The following is a 24,684-nucleotide window of genomic DNA, read 5'->3' as shown; positions in this document are numbered from 1 at the left end:
CCCTGGTACGAAGATAGTCTTCTCCCAACGGAACCTGATCTCCTGCACGAACTCGTGCCAGAGCTGAGCCAGAGCCATAACGCCGCCGAGATTGTGCGTGCAATGCGCCGCGACGACCGACAAACGCCACACCAAGCTGTCCGTCGCACAAGTCTTCACGCCCTTCCACTGATCGTCCTCCACGTTGGATGCAGTGATGTCGTAAGGAAATTTCTACAAATCAAATCGGCGGTCACTAGCCTCATTCGTATACTTGAACAGATTATTCTTCGCATCAATTAAAACACTTGAGACCTTCCTTCAAAAAATCTATTATTTTGTAAATTAGAGCACTTAGAGCACAAAATGTTTAAAGGGATCCTGGAGTCGTCTGTTTTACCATGAACTTTATTCAAAAGGATTTCTTTCATCGTGCAAAAGGATTTTTCATTCTGCGCAACCGATGAAAAAATCACTCATCTATTAAAAACATTTTTTAAAATCACTCATTCCGTCGGTAATACAGACGAAAAAAAATAAAAAATTGTGATTTTTTTCCATTTGGAAAGTTAAATCTTGTTTTCCACACTACATTATTGTGTGTACTTTCATCGTGGAAAAGGATTTTTCATTCTGTGAATTCAATAAAAAGATCTATTTCTTGAAAAATGCAAGAAAATCACCGATTCCGCCGGTAATACAGACGACTCCAGGATCCCCTTAAGGAAGCTAAACATACCGAAGTATCGTCCGCGTCCGGAAAGAGAAAGTAGAGTATAGCTAGCAACATGTCCTCCGAGATTGGACCATCGACGCTCTTATTCTTTTTCGCGCTGGCCCTACCCACGACCGTCGAGATCGTAGGTATTCTGGACTCGGTGAGCACGTTGAAGGCCGCGCTCAGATGCGTCTGATCGTCGTCGTGGATGTAGGACGCGTTCTCGCCCAACAGCTCCACCATGGTCTTCTGATTGTTGCACAAGTGCAGAAAGTCCGTCATGTACTCGCCGAGCAGGCAGGCCGGCAGAGCCACCATTTTCACTTGCACCGACCATTCGGGAGCGAGTTGCGGTTCGAGGTCCGAGTATCCCTCGCTGTCGACCACCACGTTGTCCGGCATTTCCGGCCACGTGGTGAATAAATTAAGTTCCCTGAAAATCCGTTGAGAAATAGTAAGAAATATTTCATAATCAGAAGCGTAAGCAGAATTGAGCTCAAAAACATAGTTCATGATGAATCTCTTCATGAAAATAATTTTGCTAAGGATTAAGGATCACTTTCGCCATTACTAAGCTATTGGCGATAGTCAATGTACTTTAAGTACCCGACAGGATCGAAGGTAGCTCCGAAGGGAAGCTTGCCCAGTTCGGCCACGCCTAGCGTTTCCCCCTGCATGAAATCAAAATCCGGCGGCTCCTGCGTCCACGTGCTGTTGGTCCAGTCCTTCAGCAGATAAGAGAATCTGACGGACACCATAATGGAATCCAGCCTTATCCCACAGCCCTCTCCGAGCTTTTGCTTGAACAGAGCGAGTAAACCTGTAAATAATCACACTCTGTAAAATCATTTCTATTTCTCTCTTGAAGAAATGAATCAAGTCAATAAACAATTAATGTAATTATGTCGAATCAAAGCGTAAGAGATACGTACCAGTAAGATATTTGCAATGCGACGGGACCTTCTTCAGATGCACCATGTCAAAATGAACGCAGGCTCCTTTACCGGCGCAACCGCCGAGATACATTTTCTGCCAAGGCTCCTGCACTTGCACCAACGCGGGAATATAGCTGAAATGCGTTTTAAAAACTAGAATGCAGTTTCTCTGAAATAAAATAAAGCGCCGCAAAGCTAAGAAACATCAGCTATGCTTACCAGTTCGCGTTGTTAGTCGCGATTGTCAGCGAGCTGAGAAGAATCTTAATTCGAGTTTCGTCCATTAAACTCATTTTTCGAGCCGGTATTAAGACAAGGAATTCCCGAACACCGTAATAACAGGCTATTTCCATGCAGTTGTCATCGAGCCTCACGAAATCATTGGATATATCCAACGCGTCCTTCTGGCACTGCAGCCATTCCTCTTCGCGTTCCTCCTCACGTTCTTCCTGAAGACTCGTCGGGTCCTCTTCTTCACCTTCCTTTTTCAGCTTATAGTGCTTCAGTAAAAATTCTACATCTGAAATATACATGAAATATATTTTAAAAAGCGGATAAAAAAGAGAACAGAGTGAAAATAATTTTTTAAGAATTAATTAACATTTTAAGAATTTACTCAAAAAATACCGTGCGTTAAGTGAACATTTACAGCACTTAACATGTAACATTTATCAAACTGTACACAATGCAAAGTTTATAGTCGAGCTCCGTTGAAGATACCTGCGAAATTCAGCTTCTCCGAGGCCTCGTGCCATTCGCAGTTGACGAAATCTCCGGATTTCAGGGGGCTCGCGACCTTCGTGTGTGACAGCTTCCATTCGTGCATGATCTCCTCGAGTCGCGCGATGAACACCTCCCATTCCGAGACGGTGGTAAAATCGTGGTGATAGAAGTCCTCGATCTCCACGTGGTGCATTTTCCTCGACGCGATCTCCGATCCGACGGAACAATGTTTACACCCGTCACTCTATGATCTTGCGAATCCTTCTGCTTTTTCTTTGTTTACATGTATCTGTCTCTTCTAAAATCAAGATACACATTATCCTTTTATCCCCTCATTTCCTCCTTCGTAAAATAAAAATTTTATTTTTACTTGTAAAACTGTCAAGAGTGCTGTATCGCTTTTTCTATAAAAATTCAACGATATATCCTGTGAATCCTCGTGTACATACACGCATTTGACGCAACTTGACGTTCTCAATGAGAACTTCTCATTGACGTCGCGTCAGCTGATTACTTACGAGTCCCCCTGTTTCTCTCACAGATGGTGCTACGTTCTACTTTCGTGGAGACGCTTCGCCACGAGCATTTGAAACTTTCAAATTATTTTATTTCATCAACGATAAAAAATGCGCGTAAAAAGAATATATAATAATAATAACGAATATGCAAGTTAAAAAATTAACTTGCAATTTATTCAAAGAGAATTTTTATCATTAAAATGAAAATTAGAAGCATAATAAAACATTTTGTGCGCAACAAAATTGATATGTGCTTTATTAAAATTTTATAATAATAATAATAAGCACCTTTAACATAAATATACTCTAATTTATAATAATCTTTAATATAAATATTCTCCAATTGTACTACTTTACTCGTATGCTAATTTGTACTATATGATCAATCATGTTTTCAGATCCCAGATAGCAGAGAGAGTTCAAAAAGAATTCATTTGTCATGTCCCAATTCTGTTCATTTTCAGTTCAAAGAATTTTTTGCATCTGAAAATTATGAACTCAGAATTGGTGACGTGACAAGTGAATTCTTTTTGAACTTTCTCTGCTACCTAGGACAGCATATAACATTCAAAGTTTATCTTGAACTAGCTGGCGCTTGTTCCTCGCGCGCTCGGTATATTTGGAAAATATAAAGCATAAAGAACGTATTTTTTTACGACGCACACATTTTTAGAAGTTGCAAGACGATTCCCATACAGCACATAAGCTTCCAGTTTTATTGCAGAAATGTTGCAATGTAATTTTGCAGAGATATTACAGAGATATAAAATTGCAATATTGCACCGAAATGATCCTGCAAAGTTGTATGCGTTTTCGCTCCGCACCACTAGGTGGTGCATATGTCGAGTTCTTACTCGACGTTAAGATTTAGCTTCACAGTTATATACATAAGTACGTGCCTTGGCATGATAATAATTTTTCTGAGAATTTTTGCACTTGCGGCAGAGGTTCCCATGGACAACGTCCACGCACGTCGCAAGCATCTGAAGTCATTGAATTTGCCCATTTAATCATAATTAAGTATTAGCTAAAAAAACAGATTACTTTATAATATTGGACCAATATAAATTACTCTCTTTTACTATACTATTATATTTTTTGCAATGTTTCTGAGAGCACACATTTCAATGTTGCTGCAATGTTTCATTGCAATGTTTCCTAGGGCGGACATTTCAACGTTACTGCAATGTTGCAGCAACATTGCAGAGACATTTCGCAACTTCCATGCAATATTGCAATCTTTCAATGTAAGATTTCTGCAACGTTTCTGCAATCTTTCGGTGCTGTATGGGTTGCACATAGCCTATGTTACTCAGGAAGATCTAAGCTATCCACCAGTGAAAGATTTTTTCAAATCGGTTTAATAGTTTCTGAGATTACCCCGAACAATATGGAACAAACTTTACCTCTTTATTATATTAGTATGATAGTATGATGTGCTTATGAATATCCTGGTTAGGGATCACTTTAGATATTGCGCTATCTAAAATTGTCATTTGCAAATATTAAAGATAAGTCGAGCGACAATAACAAAGAATTATGCCACGCGAGTAATTAATTTTTTCAATTAACGTTGATCCTTTCTTCTCAATAACAGCGCATTCCACTGTGTTCTCGTCGCGATAACAAAATTCCCACCGATTTATGGCTTCACTAAAATATCTCCCTTTTTGCCGAATACGAAGAAATTTTCGCTCGGGAGAAAGCTCGTTATCTGTTTGTCATTTTGCTGGTCTCGTTCATCCGTTTGAATTAGGTTTATTAGTTTACGATGTTATTACGCCTTTTGCCAATCGCTTCGCATCTCGGGTCGGCGTCAAAAATTATTTTTATATAGCCACGGGAACCCGCGACGTGAGAATTAGAAAGGGGAGAAACGCGCGCACATGCGGCGGAAGCCTGTTACGCAGTGACGCTCAAACGGCAAATTTCTCTGGGAACGGCGAATAAATTGATGAATATATAATCTATCATGCATGATGCCAAATGTAGCAGACGTCATCTCTTCAACCGCGTTTTTTTTCGTCCTTGAAAAAAAGTATGCTTAAGCGCGTAAAGTAAAAAGACAAATATCTTAAGAAATAATTCAAATGCAGCAAAAGAAAAGTTCTATTTACTAAAACAATTGCAAATTTAGTTTTACAGCTTTTTTCATAGTGAATTGCGATGGACAAAAAATTGGCAGAGTTACAAATCCAGCAACCTCGTTTCAATCTGCTCATTTTTAATTTTGCAAGCAATTTTGTTGATTATCGATTGAGAAACGATTGAGATACGTTGAAAAAATTGTTAAACCAATTCGTTGATGTTGACAGTTAGGAACGCGATGAAAAACTCTGCCACAGATTCGATCGTCCGAGCGATTTGTTCGTATTTAAGTAACACTTGCACAACTTATACGCACACTAATAGATCGCGCGATGATAATGCGATGATAATGACGAGAAGGTTGCGCGGCACTGACGAAACGGACGTACGGCATCATTGGCGTAGAACGTGTTGCTGCAGAGAGGGAATATATTATCATACGTACAATACACATTATGCGACTGTACCGCTACTGCAAAACCTTGTTTGAAAAACTTTATGACGGCCTAAAAAAAAAGAGTTTACAGTTTCTCGATGATGCAGCGGTCGCAATTTTGTTTCACGCCAACTTTTCAATTGTTCCAATAATTTCTGTTAATCTCAATAATCAACGTTGCATTTCTTTCGTTCTTTTCTGGCCGCCATCTGTTTTGATGCGTCCTCCGAGTCTCTCTTTCAATTACGATGTCGCTTCTTCGCGAGGCAAAACAATTTCCTGATATTTTTCCATTAAGCCTCCGAGTCTCGTGCGGAACGATTGACGCGAACGATTCGCGAGCGATTCTGCGGGCGCCAATGTCCGATGAGGGTGATGCGCGTGATCTCGTCGAGAGCAAGGGCTCGCTCTCGGACGTGACGCGCGAGTTAGTGTCGCTAACTCCGGTGAATCGTGCACGCATCTCGCGTCTCCGAACATGCCTCCACGTGAAAAAGCGTGATCTTTCTGGTGGCACGCGCCATGCGACTCGGAACAGACGATGACGATACGATAATGACGACGACCGCCGCCGCGATATCCTACCGGTCAGCTTCCGGTTCGCGATTCGCGCTTGAAAGATCGCCGCGCGAGTGGCCCCACGATGAGAAGACGCTGATTAACACGCTCGTGTGACACATCGCGGTGTGTCGCAAAATGCGCAGAGAACCTTTGGTGTATGTTCGAACGACGAAATGCCAACATTTGCGTCCACTTACACACTCAGCGTTGCAAATTTTATAAGAAACGTGGAGAGAGAGGGAGAGGGAGGGAGAAAGAGAGAAAAAGGGTCTCTGAGAGGCATTTTATATAAGGGATACAAAGCTTCTCTCGGGCCCCTTTCCCTTCTTCTTCATCCTGTTTTTATTTACTACAGTTTTGTGCCACAAGCCGTAGCCTGAATAAGGCCAAGAAGGGTATGGAACACGTACTAACGTTTTATTATATAGATAATCTATGAACTGTTGCGAGAACGTGTAATATAGATTACAGTTAATATTTTGACTCTCGAGGCCTCCTTTGGGCCTCGGGTATGATGTACTCCCTGCGTCCCCCTATCATAGGTCCTAAAGAGAGAGTTAGAGAGAAAGATAGAATGTTCCCTTTAATTCGATCGCGACGCGCCGACGACCTTTTTTCTGAGTGATTTTAATCGTCTTAGTAACTAAGAAGAAGACGTAATTAAACTCTCGATTGACACAGCAACAAACTGAGATATTAAACGCCTTAAATTGAACATACAAATAGATTTACGAGATGCACAACAAAAATAACTCTCAAGATAAATCATATCCCTGTTGTAAAATTTTTGATTGAGGCTTCAATGTTATTTATATCCTCAAGAGAGGATTGGTTCACGCATTTATGTTTTTATTGCCGGTAATCCCTTCTGTAATTTTTGCGCGTAAGAACGCGTTGCACTTCGCGTGTGATAAACTAAATACGAAACAAGTCTATTGATAATTGCGAGACACAAATTGCAGCGCAGAAATAACGAAATAGTTAACAATATTTGTCTACTTTATCAATTTTGTGAAATTGGTCGCGTGGCGACATCTCTTCCGGAAATCTCTGTTCGCTTATCGCCCGTACTGCTTGTGCAGTTATAAATATAACCTTTATCTGTACCGTACCGCCTTTCGATGAACGTTATCGTTTTCGCAGGTGCGCGTGTCCGTTTTTTGGCCTCTGCGCGAATCCATGATGCAACACGGCCCTGAAACCCGTAAGACCTAGGTGAACGCAGTGGTATCGAACCAAAGGGCACGCGCTAACGAAATCCGAACGAAAATTCGCTTCGTGCGCACAACATTCCGTGTGCGCAAATTTTATTCCCATTGAAAGAAACGCGAGAATTTGCTAGATTCGCATTGGGCGAAAAATCGTGATTGCGTAACGCGGATGACTCCGACGCGCTCACGTAAATAACGTAAATTATGTACGTGTTTGTTCCTCACATGCGAATCTGCCAAAACAATAGTGAAAAGATCGTAGTGCCGACGCGGCGAAAATCCGCGATGGAATGCGGAAAACGCTGACAGGATTTCGCCACTCGATTTGACCCGAAGTGTTCTGATTTCTTGATATCGCGTTTCTCAAAGTGCTTCAAGAAAGACCGTAGTGCCGACGCAACAGTGTCAACTTGGAATTTCTTCGAAGATGCGAATTTGATTTCCCATCGAAACATCAGCGAGCAAGCGACCGTTCCTGAAGCAGCAAACGGATTCTGCAAAATCCGCAAGTGAGGGAGAAGAGACTGCTGTTTCAGCGGAACGAAAAACCACACTCACGTGAAGCTGATGCCGGTACGATTCGACTGGAAACGCGGCTCGAAACGGACGTGTCCGCGCCACTGGGCGCGCGCACCGCGCACGCTGCGCGAACGTCGCGCCAGTTCGATCGACGACGGTCGCCGGCGAATCGGCGGCGTCACAGAGGGTAGAGAGGCACACGTGGTGGTAGTGGTGGAGGTGGTGAGTGCGCCGCGAGTGCCGGCGATGTACGGGCGCGCACAGTAGGGCAACGAGCAGTTGGCCGTGTAGTCGGATCAGGTGCCGCGTACCGGTACCGTTAATCGTGCGCTCGTCGCGTGAACTTGGTAGTGCGCGCGAAGCTTCCGCAAGCTTCTTCCCGCCGATTACTCGTTGCTCTTCTCCGTTCCTCCCTCCGTTTCTTCCGTTCGTTTCCTTCCGCCTGCCCACGTGTACCACGTGCACATATTGTTGAATTCCGGTACGCGTGTGCGTGCGCGCGCACAGTAATGCCCACATTGCGCGCCGCATCTTCCGGGCTCCGCATTTTCATTCTCAGTGCGTGACACTCGATCCGAACCGGTTTCGAGCTGAGGATCCACGTCTGCTCTGCGACGCAAACGATATGCCGGACAAGGTAGCGCCGGCGGAAAAGATGGTCCTGCGGCCGTCGAACACCGCGAGCCCCGACAGCGAGGGTGTCAAGCTGAAACGGGAGCTCGGCTTGTGGGACGGCGTGGCGATCATCGTCGGCATCATCGTCGGCGCCGGGATTTTCGTGTCTCCCAAGGGTGTGCTCATTAACAGCGGCAGCGTCGGCCAGGCCCTCATCGTCTGGGTGTTCTCCGGAATCCTATCCCTAATTGGAGCACTTTGTTATGCAGAACTGGGTGAGTAAGATGACGAAGTTGTCGGCGACGGTTGCTCCCGCGGGAAGCGCAACTTCAACTTGCCGCGCTTAGCAGGTAGTCGCAGGGCCGGTTCAGCAATCCCAATGCCCTGCGAGTAAATTGAAGAAGGATACCCTAGTAGCGCAGTACAACGTTGGCTAAATATTGGTTGCATTGGGAATATCTTTGCCAATATTTCCCAAGGCAAAGCTAATGTTGGTTATTAACAAAATGGAAATACACTGCCAATATTGTAGTGTCCATGATGACACCAATATTGATTGTCAAATAAATGTTAACGTGCTGCCAATATCTTACACTATATTACAATATCTTATACTATACAATATTGGACCAATATGGGAAATCAATATATACCCAACATAACAGATTGGATATATATTGTTAGCCAATATTGCTGCAATGCAGTTGCGCTACTAGGATACTTCTTTTTATGAAATGTGAAGTATGTAAAAGGGAAATAGGGGAAAAAGATTACACATAATATATTTTAGGGTTATTTATATTCACATTTATTATATGAGAAAAAAACTCAACTGTAACTATTTGATGCAATGTGCATTCTTTAATTACACAAACGCGCGCGCAGACACAGGCACACAGAAAGAGAAAGACAGAATATAAAAACCAAATTATTATACTAGACCTGTCAAATTAATAACGTAAAATTCATAAAGGTAAAAGCTGCCTGCTTCTCTCCTCGTGTTTATTATACTATTCTTTATTTTGTTTATATTTCTCTTTTAGTTAATTTGCAGATAATTTAGTTAATTTACAGAATTGCCATAATAATGTTTTTATTACATGGGGACTTATACTTTCATATAATATTTCTTTTTATTTCTCCTTTTTCTCTCTCTCTCTCTCTCTCTCTCTCTCTCTCTCTTTGTTTCAATAACTACTCGAAGACTCGACTTCAACGACTTGGGAGAACAAAGAATTAAAATTTCAAATGATACGTGTTTTCCTCGAACGAGGGCCATGAAAATAACATCAGCGAAGAAATATGTTTGGACATTCTTAGATCGTAAACAATTCGAAATTGTTTTGCAACGCCAATTTGGAATTTTACTTATATCGAATACTTAGAAGGAAAATAGATATGTCCAAAGTTTTCATAATTTTAATGTTTTATATTTTTTACGAAATACATATTTAATATCTATATATAATATGTAATAATATTTATAAATATAAAGAAATGTATATCCCTTCGCGTGATAATAAATTACAGAAAATTATAGATAATAATTCTCCCTGATGAGAGATTATAACTACAGAATTTCTAGTTGAAGTTCAACGCAGGGAATATGTGAAAAGCGCTTTTTTTTAGTTTATCAATAATTCTATTTACATCAGAATACAGTTTCGAAATTGAAAGTTCATTAAGTCAAATATGAAGCAACCTATAAATCGTCAGTTGCATAATTTCTCTTTATCAAATAGTGATTTTATCTAATCGATACAAGTTATCGCGTTCCTTCCCTCCATGGTGCATTTATCACATGTTAAAAGAAATTATCACTTATCTTAATCCCAATTTATCAATTGTACAAGTATCATGAAATATTTCACTTCCTCGCGAAAAATAATTGTACATTTGACTTATTGGCAATCTATTGAATATTGCACACGTAGAAACATTTTCTTAAATATAAATTTATGCCTCGATCAATAAATTATCTATCATTTTTCGAACTCATTTTACCAATTATCTTTCTTAAAATAAACTTTAATCCGTGGTTTAACATTCAGAGTAAATTAACATAACAATATACACATTGACTCATTCTCTCAAGAATCATGCGTTAATAACGATACAATAATGCATAACAATGATCGAAGGCCAGTTATGAAAGATTTACCACATTTCAAAAGTTCAAAGTGTATCAACAACGACGTAATTATAACTGTCGTGAATGCAGAAATGCTTATATTATATCGTATCATTGATACTCGTTGTCACCACTAAGTATGTCTAATATCTATTTTATCGTCAATAGTAACCGGATATCGATACTTGAGCATCGAATGGGACTGCACTTCTTTATGATTTTCAAATCTACTTTGTACATTTCTCTATTATCACGCGTACAAATTATTTATATCATTCTCCTCTAATAGAGATTATCAACATAGTATATAAAATTACATAACATATAAAAAATTTTTGAGAAATTATGTTGCGCATATTGCGCGTATTAATCACCTCTATCTTTACATAAATTTGTTATAAAATTTCGCTCGCAATGAAGATATTGTTCAAATTCAGTCAAGCGAATGCCGAAGCGTTAATTGATACTTATTTTTGCAGTTGGTAGATAATTAAGTGAACCGACACACATAACAACACATTTTTCTTAAGCAAAAAGGCGTCGTTGAGTAGACATCCGCGATTAGTCGGAGTTACGAGTGAAGATGAAATTAAAGCGTTATTACCTTATAACGGGAAACGAACATTGTCGAATTGTGCGAATGGTGTCAGTTTCGTGACAAATCTAATTATAAGTTTTGACCATTACAATTCACATCAATTTTGTTACTATTGTCGCTTATTATTCAAGAACATGTTCAAAATTCCCTTAAAAATTAAAAAAGTATTAATTAAGCATTAACTGTATTGTATTAGCCAAAATAGTTCTAAATGCCATTTTCCTCCATTTAAAAGAAGACAAGATTGAATTATTTTTAAAACAATTCCTAATCTAAGAACTTAATAAATAAATAATCTTTGCCCAATTGTTTAAGAATCTCAGAAAGCATAAATAAGTTTTTTCCTATGACGAATATATAATTTAATCAAAAATTAAATGGCGACGTGATAACAGTATATATGATTGATCGAGCTAGAGCAGGAAAAAGAAAAAGGAAAACACATAAATGTAGAAAATAATCGAAAAGACTACACATGATGAACGAGGAAACCCGCATTTATCATAAAACCGCGGAATGGGCGGGCGCGCGATAAAACTCATTGCACATGTGTATCATCGTGGGGTGAATTGCGAGGGAACAAAGTCGATTTGCGTGCGTGCTACATGCACAAGGAATCGCTGATTGTGCATGTGCGCACGATCCGACCTGGCTCCTGATAAAAGTTAAACAACATTAGGCGCGACATCGTGTGGGCCCATATTATCGATGACATATAAAATATCGATACCACTCAATCCTCACCAACTTTCGAAAAAATTTTTTATTTAATTTGGCGGAATCTGTCTGCACGTGTAACTTAAACGCGATTAAAAGAAAAGAAAAATAAATGATATTTTCTGGTGTCGTTACAGGTACGATGATTCCCAAATCTGGTGGCGATTATGCGTACATCAGCGACGCCTTCGGACCATTACCGGCCTTCCTGTACCTCTGGGTAGCCTTGTTCATTTTAGTGCCAACTGGAAACGCTATTACGGCACTCACATTCGCGCAGTATATCCTGCAACCCTTATGGCCTGGATGCGAACCACCGTACGAGGCGGTACGACTCCTTGCCGCCGTCATCACGTGTAAGGCGAACATCATTTTAAAGCTACGAATGCGAGTGAGGCGAATAGAAGAATAGTCGAGAAGAAAGATCAATTTACAATTCTTCCGTTTTCATGTTTATAGCGATTAATTGAATATCAGTAGAAACGATTAACATACACCATTGTTATATTATATTTTTTGAATTTTTAACCCTGGTCTCCCACACTTTCAATTTTTACTTTCCACACTGGGATACAGGCTACCCCACGTCGAACATTTAGTTAAAAATATGAGAAAAAAATCAACTGATTTTAAGTCACTTTTTTCCATCGATACGCCACACATCAAGGAATGTGCCTGTGCATAGGAAAATTTGAAAAAGAAAGTAGTTTGTAATAAAATATTCGCGTGTGAAAAAAGGTTGCATTCAAAAATCGTGAATTACTTTATTTTACTTGGGGTTTCAGGTACCCCTATGAGAAGCTAGGGTTAAAATAATTACAATGAAAATGAATTATTATATAAATTAAACTTTCAGGTATCACTTTTTTCATGAAACATCTATATAAAATGCAAAGTACACAGAGGATTCTATTCTAGATGAGTAGATTAAGCAGGCATGATCTTCTTTTAATCTAAAGCCCTTAATTGATCATGTCCTTAATGTAACTGATTACACCAATAAGTTCCCGAGCGTTTTCTTCTCGATTTTTCGATCAATAGTATCTCGGGAATTGTAGGCGTTCACTGACGCTGAGCGGATGCACATCCGCTATAGATATCATGCGATGAATTGTAAACACCCGTCGAGCCGGCCAAAAGTATCTCGATACACGTGTACGGCGAGATGCAGCGGTCGCACGTGCGGAGATCCGCGCATATTCGCAACAAGAACGACACACAAGTGTTAAATGTATACGCACAACTTTTAAATATAGCCTGGACACGTTATTCATTGCGTGCATTGTCATCTTGCACGCGCGAACGCGAACGCAAACACAAAATGCGAGCAGAATGACACGACATTGTTTCTGTTCTCGCTTGCAGGTCTGTTAACTGCCATTAATTGTTACAACGTCAAGTGGGCGACCAGGGTGCAAGACATCTTTACTGCCACCAAGATCTTCGCCCTCCTGATCATCATGGTGGCTGGATTCTGGTGGCTCTGCATGGGTCACACGGAGAACTTCCACCGTCCGATGGCCGGTACTAATACCCAGCCCGGTTACATCGCTCTAGCAGTTTACTCCGGACTGTTCTCCTACTCCGGCTGGAATTACCTCAACTTCGTGACGGAGGAACTCAAAGACCCCTACAAGTAATTGTTCGAACCCTTCGCGAACTGCTTCGCGTCACGAATCTGCAATTAATATGTTGTATAAAGGAGAAGAGAGTGAAATTATCCAACTGAAAATAGTCGAGTATTTAAATTTTTTCAAATCGTTTATTTTAATAGGAAAATAATACGTTAGCAGAAATTAATATAAAATATGTATATATTTAAATATTATTTCATATTAGAAATTCATTTTACACTGTTGGAATCTAGATTTTAACATAAGTTTGCAATACAAGATTTTATAGTAATCTTCCTTCTCTTTTCATAGGAATCTTCCTAAAGCGATCTGTATATCGTTGCCGCTGGTGACAGTGATCTACGTTCTCGCCAACGTCGCCTACTTCGTCGTACTAACACAAGACGAGATACTCGCGTCGAATGCTGTTGCCGTTGTAAGTACGTAGAATATGTTGGTAATACGTGGATATTGATCCACGCAATTGGCCCGTTTCCAAATACTCGCATAAATAATTTTTTTGTTATACGATGATTTCGCTGTAAAAAAAATAATATTTTACGAAAAATAATTCTCATTTTCATCAACGATAGACGCCACCTCAACGGAGTATCTAGCATCGTTACACGCGAAAAGTGAAATCGATCCAAGCTGACTTACCCAATGCAAAAATTACGCAATCTATCTTTCCTCTGCAATCAAAATGCCGCTCCATTTAGAGTAGCATTAAACCGCAATGGAATTTCCTTTCTAGACCTTCGGCGATAAACTGCTGGGTGTTATGTCTTGGATCATGCCGTTCTTCGTGGCGTGTTCAACTTTCGGGGCGTTGAACGGAGCGATTTTCGCGTCTTCCAGGCTGTTCTTCGTCGGCGCCCGAAACGGACATCTTCCCACTGCCATTGCTCTAATCAATGTCCGCAACTTGACGCCAATGCCATCCCTTATCTTCCTTGTAAGTATCCTCGTTAAGTAAGTGTTTGTTAAATCGTAAGAAATGGAAAATTGAAAAAAATTTATCTTATATAAGATAATACTAGAATCAAATTTTTATTCTTTACTCTCCAAGATTTTCTAATTAAAATATTGTAAATTGAGGTTAAACCGAAAATAAAATTGTATGGTTTCATGCAAGTGACTTCTTTGTGATAATAATTACAAGTGGCTTGCCTTGAAAGCCAACTAACGTTCCAATTGTAAGCTTATCTCTTTCTTTATCATTTCAATTACCGTTGGTAACTGATTAATCGCTAGAAGAATTATCCTTGTAATATATATTTATGTGTATATCGTATTTGTCTGCCGATTACGGAAATAAAAAATCTTGACGGTTCGATAGCTTTTTCAAAAAAAAAAGATAAAAGATTTCAAGAGTGTGCCGGCTAAAAACGCTCTGTTGCTTCTTATACTCGATGTTGAAATAATCTGCGCTTTATGTGTGATAATTTGACCCACGATCAATTGTCGCAAATAGGATTAATTGAGTATACAAATTAGGCCCTGCAAAATTATATTAAAGCCGACGTCTTAATGAAATAAATGAGACCAGTCGGATCAGAGTAGAGCGATACACGCAGCAGCTCACCACTATATAGTCCGACATTTTGATTTGCGGCCCGTTAATTGAGAACGATAAATTGGTCCTTTCATGTCACTCTCTAGCTCCATCTCTTTGAAGATCGGTAGCGGAAGTTTGCTTGTAATCTCCTTTCTACGAGTAAATTCAAAAGACCGATTTGATCAAGCCGATCGCGTTTAGGGCCACGTTACATCGCCATACATTATGTAATTGCGTTATTAATGATCTTATTTTGTAATAGGACAGTTATAAATTATAAATTCAGAACGCCTTTTTAATGTTTTGGACCAACGGCTTTATTAACAATGCCAGTTAACAATTATTTGAGAACTTTCATAAATCTAGTTTCGAAATTCATCTTGAATATATAAATATTAACAGTTAACTTAATTTTTAGATTTACGCAGAATTTTTATTCCAAGTTTCAATGTAAGACTTTAGAAATTATCAAAAAATCTTAAAAAAGAAAACAAATTAATCAAAAAGTTTTCATTAAGAAGAAAGTTGGTCAAGTTGTAGGACTTATGAACGAAGGGAAACGCAAGCAATCTAGGACATGGTGTATGCTTTTTGAAGGCTCAAGGGCGAAAAATTCCTCAGGCTTTCGTACTCGTATTTTTTCGCAATTCGTGCAATCGGTCCTAAAAGCGCCGACACTCGCACGCGGAGCAATTTTTCTATTCTTGTGGTCGGACTCTCCAATTCCGAGCGTTAAACTATAATTTCCGTTTCTAGTGCATTATCACCCTGATACTCCTCATCATAAAGGATGTCTACGTACTAATAAATTATGTCAGCTTCGTTGAGGCTCTATTTACCACACTCTCCGTATCTGGTCTCCTGTGGCTGCGTTACAAGAAGCCCGATCTTCATCGTCCCATAAAGGTACGTACAAGCGTTTTCGAAGAATCATCTACAATATTTTCCATTATTCCGTTTAATCGCACGCGAGCAAATCTTATTGCAGTAAAATCTTACGTCACACATTTCGTCTTCCAGGTCTCCATAGTCTTGCCGATCATCTTCTTCATAATCTGTGCCTTTTTGGTAACTTTCCCGTGCTACGTCTCACCGTGGGAGGTGGGTGTGGGCATAATAATAATCCTATTTGGCATTCCAATGTACTGGATCTTCATCTATTGGCAAGCGAAGCCCGCGTGGCTCGTGAATGGGTCCCGTAAGTTACACACACGTGTCAGTTTTAGAGACCGCGTGCAGCGCGTCAATCGTTGAAACGATTTACATAATTAATGTTATCATGTGATTTTTCGCAGGGAATTTCAACATGATGTGCGCCAAATTGTTCATGTGCGTAGAAGAGGATAAGAGCGAGTAAATGCGCTGTGAGTTACAATGAAAAAACTTTCGGACTGACTGTGTGAATTCACACGTGTACTTTTTTTAAGTAGATAAATTGTGCTCAAGAAATCGAAATGTCAATTACAACGAACGGAATATCGAACGCTAGCAACTATTGTACGACTGCATAATTGCGAAAATATTAACGATAATGCACGTACGAGCAAAAAACATGGCGTTTCTCGATAATAGATATTTTATATATTATATAGATAGATAACAGTCTTTCCACCTTTATGATGGTTCCTCTGTCAAAAATCTGGTGCGTATGTATTAAAAATATTTATAAAAATATTTTAAATACACGTGATCTGTACATGCGCGCCAGATTTTTCATTGGCATTACGCTGGACTGCGCAAACATAATAACGTAGCATAATGATATACATATATATTGTAAAAGTATTTGTAATTTGAAAGGATTTAGCAAGATTATTGAATTTTATCAAGGATTGACATTGATATGATTTTAGCAAGTTCAGTTTTCTCTTGGAGACTTTTCATGCCAATTACCGCGTTTGATTTATTTAACACGGATACGTGAGGATTATTATTATCGCACGCTTATGGCATCTGAAATTGGTGAAATTGTATTAGTCCCGATCCTCGAATAATGTACATATCGCGGAATAATGTAAACTTTGTACATTGCGCGCGTAATTATATACTTTCGATAAAAAAGTCTGTATAAAGAAAAATCGTGTTTCAACGTATCGCACGTTTGTTTGTACACTCCACTGTTACATCGAATATATTTTTAGACACCTCTTGTTATTATACTATACGCTATATGTTTCTAAAAAATATCTAGATATCTTTCAATGAAAAAAATGCTTTTTGTATCTTTATACGTGTAAGGAAGATATTTAGATATTCTTCGGATCTTTTTTGATCGTCTATATATAAAATTTGATGACTGATCGTTATACAGTCTACCGATACATTATTGTATATCAAGAATCGAGAATCAGACAGTACCGATCAGGGGGATGACACAAGCATGAGTTTTAAAAGCACCATGGTTACCATGGGAATCTTATCGTTTTTACGACACAACTTTTGATATCTATACTTTTCAATGTAGGCTATCGATGTGTCATCGGACTATAAGAGCATCCATATGCATGTATGCTAATCTGATAACTGCTCAAGTATCGAGGATATCATGGAGTAAAGTGCGTTCAGGAACGATTAACCGTGTGCCTTTGTACGGGAGCAAGTAGGTTTTACATTTTTTGTAAAACAAAAAATAGAGTAAAAATGCGCATAATAGCTAAATTATTTTCCCGACGTCGTAAATATTGTAAGAATTATACATAGCCATAAATATTATAAGAGATATATGTATATTATATATATATAGCTTAAGGAATTTTATATACAGATATAACAGACGTTTTTAAATAGCAACTTTTTATTCCAACAGACTTGATAAAACGGCGCTGAAAATCGCTCCTAATTATAACTTGCAATGAATTTGTAGATTAATTAACGGAGATAAGAAGGGTTGGCGCTCTTTCCTTCCTGTATATTTTTATTCAACATTCCTAAATTTCTCTAAATGTACCGCATGATCCACTCGGTAGAAAAATGACACGGTGTACATGCCTGTCGTCGAGCTTTCGTAAATGTACGGTAAATAGGCCAAAGTACTGTTAACGTGCATCGAAAAAAATGACGGTCTCTCATATGTATCTGTAAATATTTTATTTATAGTCAACTTTTGCGTCGCACTCGCACATCTTTTGAGAATCCTGTACAAACATTATTACTTCTCGCATTAAAATCGATTATTTAGACAATTAAGTTGGGTTTTCCGTTAATCTAAAGCCTTGTAATACCGTAAATTTCTTCTCGACGAATTCAACCATTAGCATTAAGATAATCGCGCGAACCTTCGCGACTAAACGCCAAGTTTGGAGTTTTAATACACACATTAACGCTTCAAACTAATTCTTGTTTATTTGGCACGTGCACTTTTGTAATTAAGGTTGCGACTTGTGTAAACACTTCTGCTTTGACTGACCGAAAAACATGTTGCAAGCGGATCATACGTGATGCGTTAATATTTTCAAGTCTTACACACAACGTAGACCGTAGAAGCTCTTAATCGAGACTTCCGTTTTAGCGAGAGAATTCTCGCGCGGACATTCTTGCCTTTAATCGAGACGAACTAAAATTATGAAGTTACCAAGCGAGGAAACGAATCATCCTACGTCCATTTTATCTTCGTTGTTCATATTTACACGGTTAATCATGATCTTCCGATTACGTGTATTGTACATAAATAAGCACATTTAAAGATTTAATGTACGTCATTGAGCAATTTTCTCTATCTTATTTCTTACTTCTTTCTTGTTCACTTGTTGAAGCTAACGAAACAGAATACTTTGTTATGAGCTTCTTCATTTAACAGATTAATCCTATAACATATTTGTCAATCAGAAGAAATGCAGATAAGATTATCATCCTAACAATTTCCGTATTTGTTCTAAGAAATAATTTGGCATGGCATGGTATAAATGTAACTCAAAAAAATTCCGAGATTTTCAATAAAATTTTCCGCTTATGTATGTATATTTTCAAAATTTTTGGCATGAAAGTAGTACGTTTGCAGTCGGTATTCAGTCGGTTATCACGCTGTAAATGAAATAAAGTAGGAAATGTCCTAAAAACCTCGAAACTTTCTCAAGTCTTTTCGTACTTGTTACAAAATGTTAAAAAATGACAAAAAAGAATCGCGCATGCTTTCCATCTATCCGACCGGCTTAGCACTCTTCCCGCACCTGCGTGTACGTTCTTCTCATTGTAGTTACGCGACAACGAAATTGCATTTCGGTTGATCTTTACGGCACAAAGAAATCACTATCGATGTTGCCGGGAAAATTAAAAAAAAAGAAACGGTCACGTCGGTTCTCACGTGTGTCTCTTCCGGAGCAAGAAACAATTCTTCTCGAATAGATCTCATTGAACTTTCGATAATTATGTGCTTTGCGATCAGCCTTCGGCGAGCGGTGGTGTCACCCAACCGTATTTCTCGTGTGTCCTCACCAGACTCTTGAACGACTCCTCGGCCAATTGGCGATTATATTCCTTGTTCGGTTTCGACTTCCTTGCCACTTGTGCCTGTCAGGAAATTTTGTGTAAATCCATAAAGTCTTTTCGAAAAATTAATTTAATAATTTAATAATTTACTGTGTTCTTACGTTATTTCACTTTTGCAAAATAATATAAATATAAAAGATTGAAGGTTACAACTATCACAGATATGTGTTACATAACTCGAAAGAATCGATCATTCGAGATAGATGAAAATGATGCTCACTTGTCCCTTGACAACGCTGGCGGCGAACTGCATGATCATCGATTCGACGCTGTACGCGCAGCACCATCCTCTCGGCGTCAGGAGCTCCATGCAGATAGCGCCGCCGTGCATCACGAAGCCCTGCTCGATCCTCGGCGAGATCACCCTCATGAAAGGCGGCGCGAACGGGAATTCCTTCGGGAAGACAACGTGCAGCAATATGTGAGGTATTTTCAACTCACGCATGTCGGCCGCCAGCTTGCTGTCCGGATCGATCTTGTGCAGCCGAACGAACCACTCGAACACGTTGTCGTTGACCAGTTCAGCGGTGAAGGCCGAGTCGCTGTGGCGCTGCGCTCTCTGGACCCTGTTGAACTCCTTCATCAGCCGACGCAGGCCAACGTCGCAGGCAGCCTTGCACTCATTCTCCTGCGCAAGTAAACCTGCCTTGAGACTCTCGGGATACCCAAAGGCCGAGGACGATTACAGGACTACAGCAGACATAAGGAAGCTATCCTGTATTCAAGCTTATGCGCTGCAGGAAGAGACGAACGACTCGATCGGAGATCTCGTTTTGATCCTTCGCGAGTTCATCACTGAGCAATCCCACTTGATGTCCTCGCGAGAGATCAATCGGTCACCGTACGCACCTTCGTGGATTTCTTCGCCTTGAAGAAACAGGGTCGGTCGACGTGAGTGCCATCAGGATTCTCCGGTAGCGGTCCGTCTGCCGGAGTGATGGCATCTGGACGGTGATGACGATTCAGGAGTCTCCTCGATGGCGAGCCGGTCGAGCCGCTAGCTCCCTCCTGCTCTGCGATCTTGTCGGAGGATCGGAAGAGCTTCCGGATGGCAGCGACGACCTTCTCTTTCGACTTCGTAGACATGATGAGAGCGCCGTCGTGATCCTGCTATTCTGCATTCAAAATACGTTTGTCCATGAGAGATACTTCGAGTTCACATCACGCACGTGAAAATCATCGGCAACAGTATAATTGCTGATACTCCTGGAGAACACACTGCAAGAGATCAACGAATTAAAAAGGGAATCATGAGAGAAATCGCTGAGAGAAAGTTGTTCGAAGCGTGAATTGATTAACATAAAAAAATTCTTGACTGTTTCACTAATCAGGTATATGATAACTCACTGTGTGTATGCGTGTGTGTATGTATGTGTTTACAGTACGAAGCATCACATAACAACGCAATCAGAAAGAGTGATCGCCCAATTCCCTCCATTCAGTATCAGCGTTGCCACCAGCGCGACATCGATCGTGCGAGCACTCAGGCTCGTCCCGGTTAATTTCCCTAAATCTGAGGCACCCAAAAACCGCCAAAGGCATCGTCACTCAACCAAATGGCAGTATAATGATCAGGACGACACAGTGACACAATGATGATCTATCTATGGAAACTAATGCTGCGCACAAACAATAGGCGCATAACACCTGGCAAATATTTGACAAACTCGACGAGATTCGTTTCGTGGGATTGGATACTTAAACCGTTTCAACAAACTTATGAAGTACTCCTATGTCTTGCAGGTGTTCGTCGACGTTGACACTCGCCCAGGATGATCGACCAGGAAAATTCTCATCCATCTTGCCGACCGATCTGCCGGCAAATCAGCCACTTCTTCCGCAGGGACGTTCCGGCGACGTCAAATTTCTCTTCAGAAGTTTATAATTTTTCCCATAGAATTTCCAGCTAGCAGGAGACCACGTTGAACGTTGCCAACGTGCCGATTAGGCGTCAGACTCACCCATTCTAATGTCGGTTCCGCATCGTTGACGACCGATGTATCATCAGCACGCAGTTATCGTGTACTGCTGTGCACGCGAGAACAGCAAAGACGTGACACGGTCGTGGCCGTAGCGCAGCCTCCACCCTCGTCGACCCGCCAATCGACGACAGCCACGAGAAGGGGTTGAAGCCTGACGTCACGGGTGATGGCCGGCGCTACCGTCGAAAGTGGAAATGGCACGGCCAGTTTCTCCTTATCGATCCAATTTATATGTTCGATGTGACGACGTGCGGCCAGTGACGCGAATTGCGCGTAAACGGCAAACGAATCCATCGCCCGATAAAGATCGCGTCTCGCGATATCGATTGCTAATCATTTTATTTCAACACCATAGAAATTATTACTTCGCCAGCAAGTCATTAAAATTGCTAATACTTTAGTGACTCATCGATCAAATCTGGCAATCATCTGGCTGGGGTGACATTTCTCGCAGCGAATATAATTTATTCATATAGGTCCATATCGATTCTAATTTAGTGAGATTGCTTTCTGGCAGAAAAGAATTTTATAACTGTGTTTTAAAAGCAAGTCTAACAAATCCCGTTGGCGCGCAGTTTCTTAAAGTTAGGAAGTTTTATAACGTCTCACACGACTATCTGAACATCTTGAACATCGAGACGATTGCCAAATTTGATCGATGAATCACTAAAATATTAGCAACTTTATTTTAACTTAGGATCTTTCTAAGTTAAAATAAATTTAAATTTTAAAGTTATAGAGGCATTAAATGTAAATGTACTCGCTAAAACAACACGCTCTGTGCGGAGCGAGAAATAAAAAGGAATCTCTGCTGCGCCCGCAAGACGCGAGTTGATTTATCGGGTAGATTTGTTCCGTTTATTTATTTACCATCTATTTATTCGTCCACGGTCTTACAATGTAAGTGTTCAGGTATCTATTGCTGAACAGGTACACCAGGACGTGCCTGGTCACGTACGCGAACACGAGCAGGCACGACAGGTATTGGATCCATGCCCACTTTAGTTCCTCCCACACGCTCGGCTGATAGTAAATCAGGTTCTCCGCGTAGAACAACTCGCCGATGACCACCACCGCCTCGTCGCGCGAGAAGCCGCTCCGCCACGTTACCCGCTCGTTCATGATCCTGGCTGAAACTGCGAGAGCGAGCACGTCATTTATGATGCCAAGGCATGATCCCAAACGTGTTCCACGCTGGATCGTTACGAAGATCACATACGCACATTTTCTGTAAAAATTATGCAACAGCAATTCGGGCAGAGTGTAATTGGACAACTCGATGGTTTCGTTGTACGTCTCGTAGAGGCCTGCACTATGTAGAAGTCCCTTCTGCCGTAGCTCCAGATCACCGAAGAATCGTATCTCCTGAGTCTCGTGACTCAACACTTGATCGAATACGCCAATCGATTCTATGGTCGTCTGGATCAAATGCTGCGCAAGATAGGAATGTTATCGGTCAGAAGAAAGTTTTTGAGCAGCGAACTATTCGCGAACTTATCTACCTTTAATTTAAAATTGAAGAATAGCAATAGTCTGAGGGATTTCACTGGTTTGTCCGTGTAAAAGTGCGCCTCAAACTTCAGCGTGTCCTTCTGCCCGTCGCCATTTAGGTCGGTCTCCCGCACCTGAACAAATCACCAGAATATGATAATATTCAAGATCCGGTATTTGCCCCCCCTTCTCCCCTCGAATCAGCAAAAAATTAAAATTAACCATTTTTTCTTCCTTGAAATAAAAAAAGATGTCAGATTACAAACGGACCTATCTTGTCGCGGTGAGAAAGCTTTTACTATCAAAAGGTGTATAAATTTTTCAAACTTTGATCTATTATCAACATATCTTTTTTATTACGCTTCTAAAGTCACTTCGAAAAGTTTCATTATATCCCTTTATTTTATCCCGAGCATGGACAACCGCAATTTTCTGCGTACAACTTGACAAATTTTTATATTAAGCATTTTTTTGTGCAAATGGCAGCACCATCGCGAAGAAGTTCACTAGCAGCTCCAGCATCCCCTTAAGTCTAGAAGTAACATTTTGAATCATGCCTCTCTCTAAAAAAAATCCTGCGGACACCCATGTATACATATTATATTTTGATCCATCATGACACAGTAAAGAGGCCCGACCTTAATTAGCATACAGCGATCTTCGATCTCGTTCTCCTTGTAAGTCTTAAAAGTGGTACACACGACAGGCTCTTCGTAGGGATCCACCTCCGCGAGCAGCAAATACTTGTAATTGAAATGCACGTCCGGCGTTTCCGTGTGCACCCGATTTTTCATCCAGACACCTGTATTGTCAAAATGTTACATACACGTTATTGCAAACCGAGTATTCCTAATATACGGCAAATGGAGCCGAGCTTTCCTTACCTCCCGCGTTGCTGATTATAAAAAACGGTGTGAGGAAGGACAATACGATGAACAGGAAGGCGATGACCGAGGCGCAAGAGCATATTCTGCTCTTGTACCTGTAAGCGACGGAACTGGAAAATATCACGATCGCTGCCATTGTGATGCCACGCTCGTCGCCGCGGTAACGACTGCAGGTGCGGGCGTGCAAACACAGGTGGACCGACGACAGGCGGTCCGCGTGGCGATGCCTCCCGTTCCAGACGATGCAGTTTGAAAATGAGTACTTCTTCATGAGAGTAAAATATTAATTACATTTACAATCGAATTATCAGGGGTGATTTGCAATATTTAAAGTCAGAATAATATAAAATATGCAAATGCATTGTTTTTGGAGAACCACCACGTGGATCGTGACTTTTCTGACAACAAAACGTGATGAACTTTCGTGAAAGCACGCAGATATCTTTCTTGAAGTTTCAGTCATGCTTCGGAAGCGGTGGATTTGGAATTTGCATCCGCGCACCTATGCCGGACGGTGACCCGCCATCTGACCGTTGCCTTTGATCGCGAGTCGCGATCTTCTGGGTCTTCCGCCGAGTTGGCAAATCTGTTCTCGAGCGATTCTTCGATACGCTCCAGCGACTTGCCGTTCACAGCATCCCCGATGGTGTCCTGCGGTTTCACGAGATCGAAGGAACCTCTGTTTACCCGGAACGGCGACATCACGTGTCTCCGACTCCATCCAATGATGAAGTTGTTCTGAAGCTTTCCAGATGGTGGTGGATCCTGTAATTGCCTGGAATTTCCCGCCATGCGCGATTTCTCGTTCTTTTTACTCGCAAATCCAAAGAGGTGAGTATTAAGTTCGCAACGAACGGCTTCTTCCTGCGGAAAGTTCAGCGGATGCTTGCACGGTCCCTCAGTCTTCGGACATGGGTGC

General features: G+C 40.7%; 3 protein-coding genes across 6 annotated transcripts in view; 1 reads left to right on the top strand and 2 right to left on the bottom strand.

Annotated features, from left to right (window-relative positions):
* LOC105280845 (rab3 GTPase-activating protein catalytic subunit) overlaps positions 1-2,866 on the bottom strand; it is a 28,177-nt gene extending 25,311 nt beyond the window's left edge. The window contains exons 1-7 of one of the 2 annotated variants that reach the window (XM_011341672.3): positions 2,726-2,866; positions 2,353-2,653; positions 1,852-2,152; positions 1,630-1,766; positions 1,304-1,517; positions 719-1,130; positions 2-213 (exon numbers count right to left, since the gene is read on the bottom strand). In XM_011341672.3, coding sequence (XP_011339974.2) covers positions 2-213; positions 719-1,130; positions 1,304-1,517; positions 1,630-1,766; positions 1,852-2,152; positions 2,353-2,548 — 1,472 coding nt within the window. In that variant the 5' untranslated portion in view covers positions 2,549-2,653; positions 2,726-2,866. Of the gene's footprint in view, position 1; positions 214-718; positions 1,131-1,303; positions 1,518-1,629; positions 1,767-1,851; positions 2,153-2,352; positions 2,654-2,725 lie in introns of those variants that run through there. The other variant, XM_020032142.2, reaches the window with a different exon arrangement.
* Positions 2,867-5,847: 2,981 nt separating this feature from the next.
* On the top strand, positions 5,848-18,102 carry LOC105280848 (large neutral amino acids transporter small subunit 2). Of its 3 annotated transcripts, XM_011341679.3 has the most exons (8): positions 5,848-8,578; positions 11,887-12,105; positions 13,115-13,385; positions 13,675-13,798; positions 14,117-14,317; positions 15,677-15,826; positions 15,941-16,118; positions 16,216-18,102. In XM_011341679.3, exons 1-8 carry the CDS (start codon positions 8,314-8,316, stop codon positions 16,275-16,277), a joined length of 1,470 nt encoding a protein of 489 aa, XP_011339981.1. In that variant the 5' UTR covers positions 5,848-8,313; the 3' UTR covers positions 16,278-18,102. The 3 variants fall into 3 exon arrangements, with proteins under 3 accessions (XP_011339981.1, XP_011339980.1, XP_019887696.1); XM_011341678.3 differs by having other exon boundaries at positions 5,849-8,578; positions 15,677-16,118; XM_020032137.2 differs by having other exon boundaries at positions 5,849-8,578; positions 15,677-18,102.
* Positions 17,704-23,916, bottom strand: LOC105280850 (transmembrane protein 231-like). The gene is given in 8 exon segments (XM_020032138.2): positions 17,704-19,426; positions 19,626-20,033; positions 20,255-20,512; positions 22,258-22,523; positions 22,611-22,818; positions 22,890-23,012; positions 23,517-23,680; positions 23,763-23,916. Coding segments are annotated over 8 exon segments (1,695 nt in total). The 5' UTR covers positions 23,902-23,916; the 3' UTR covers positions 17,704-19,297.
* Between the last annotated feature and the right edge of the window lie 768 nt (positions 23,917-24,684).

Source organism: Ooceraea biroi, chromosome 6, assembly GCF_003672135.1.
Source record: "Ooceraea biroi isolate clonal line C1 chromosome 6, Obir_v5.4, whole genome shotgun sequence".
NCBI classification, from domain to species: Eukaryota; Metazoa; Arthropoda; class Insecta; order Hymenoptera; family Formicidae; genus Ooceraea; species Ooceraea biroi.
The sequence above is the reverse complement of the archived record's forward strand: the minus strand, read 5'-3'. Positions and strand labels throughout refer to the sequence as shown.

Coding starts and splice junctions, on each gene's coding strand:
- LOC105280848 (XM_011341678.3), top strand. CDS start 8,314: ATGCCGGACAAGGTAGCGCCGGCGGAAAAGATGGTCCTGCGGCCGTCG. Junction 13,799..14,116: donor CGTCGAATGCTGTTGCCGTT/GTAAGTACGTAG, acceptor TTTCCTTTCTAG/ACCTTCGGCGATAAACTGCT. Junction 14,318..15,676: donor TGCCATCCCTTATCTTCCTT/GTAAGTATCCTC, acceptor TTCCGTTTCTAG/TGCATTATCACCCTGATACT.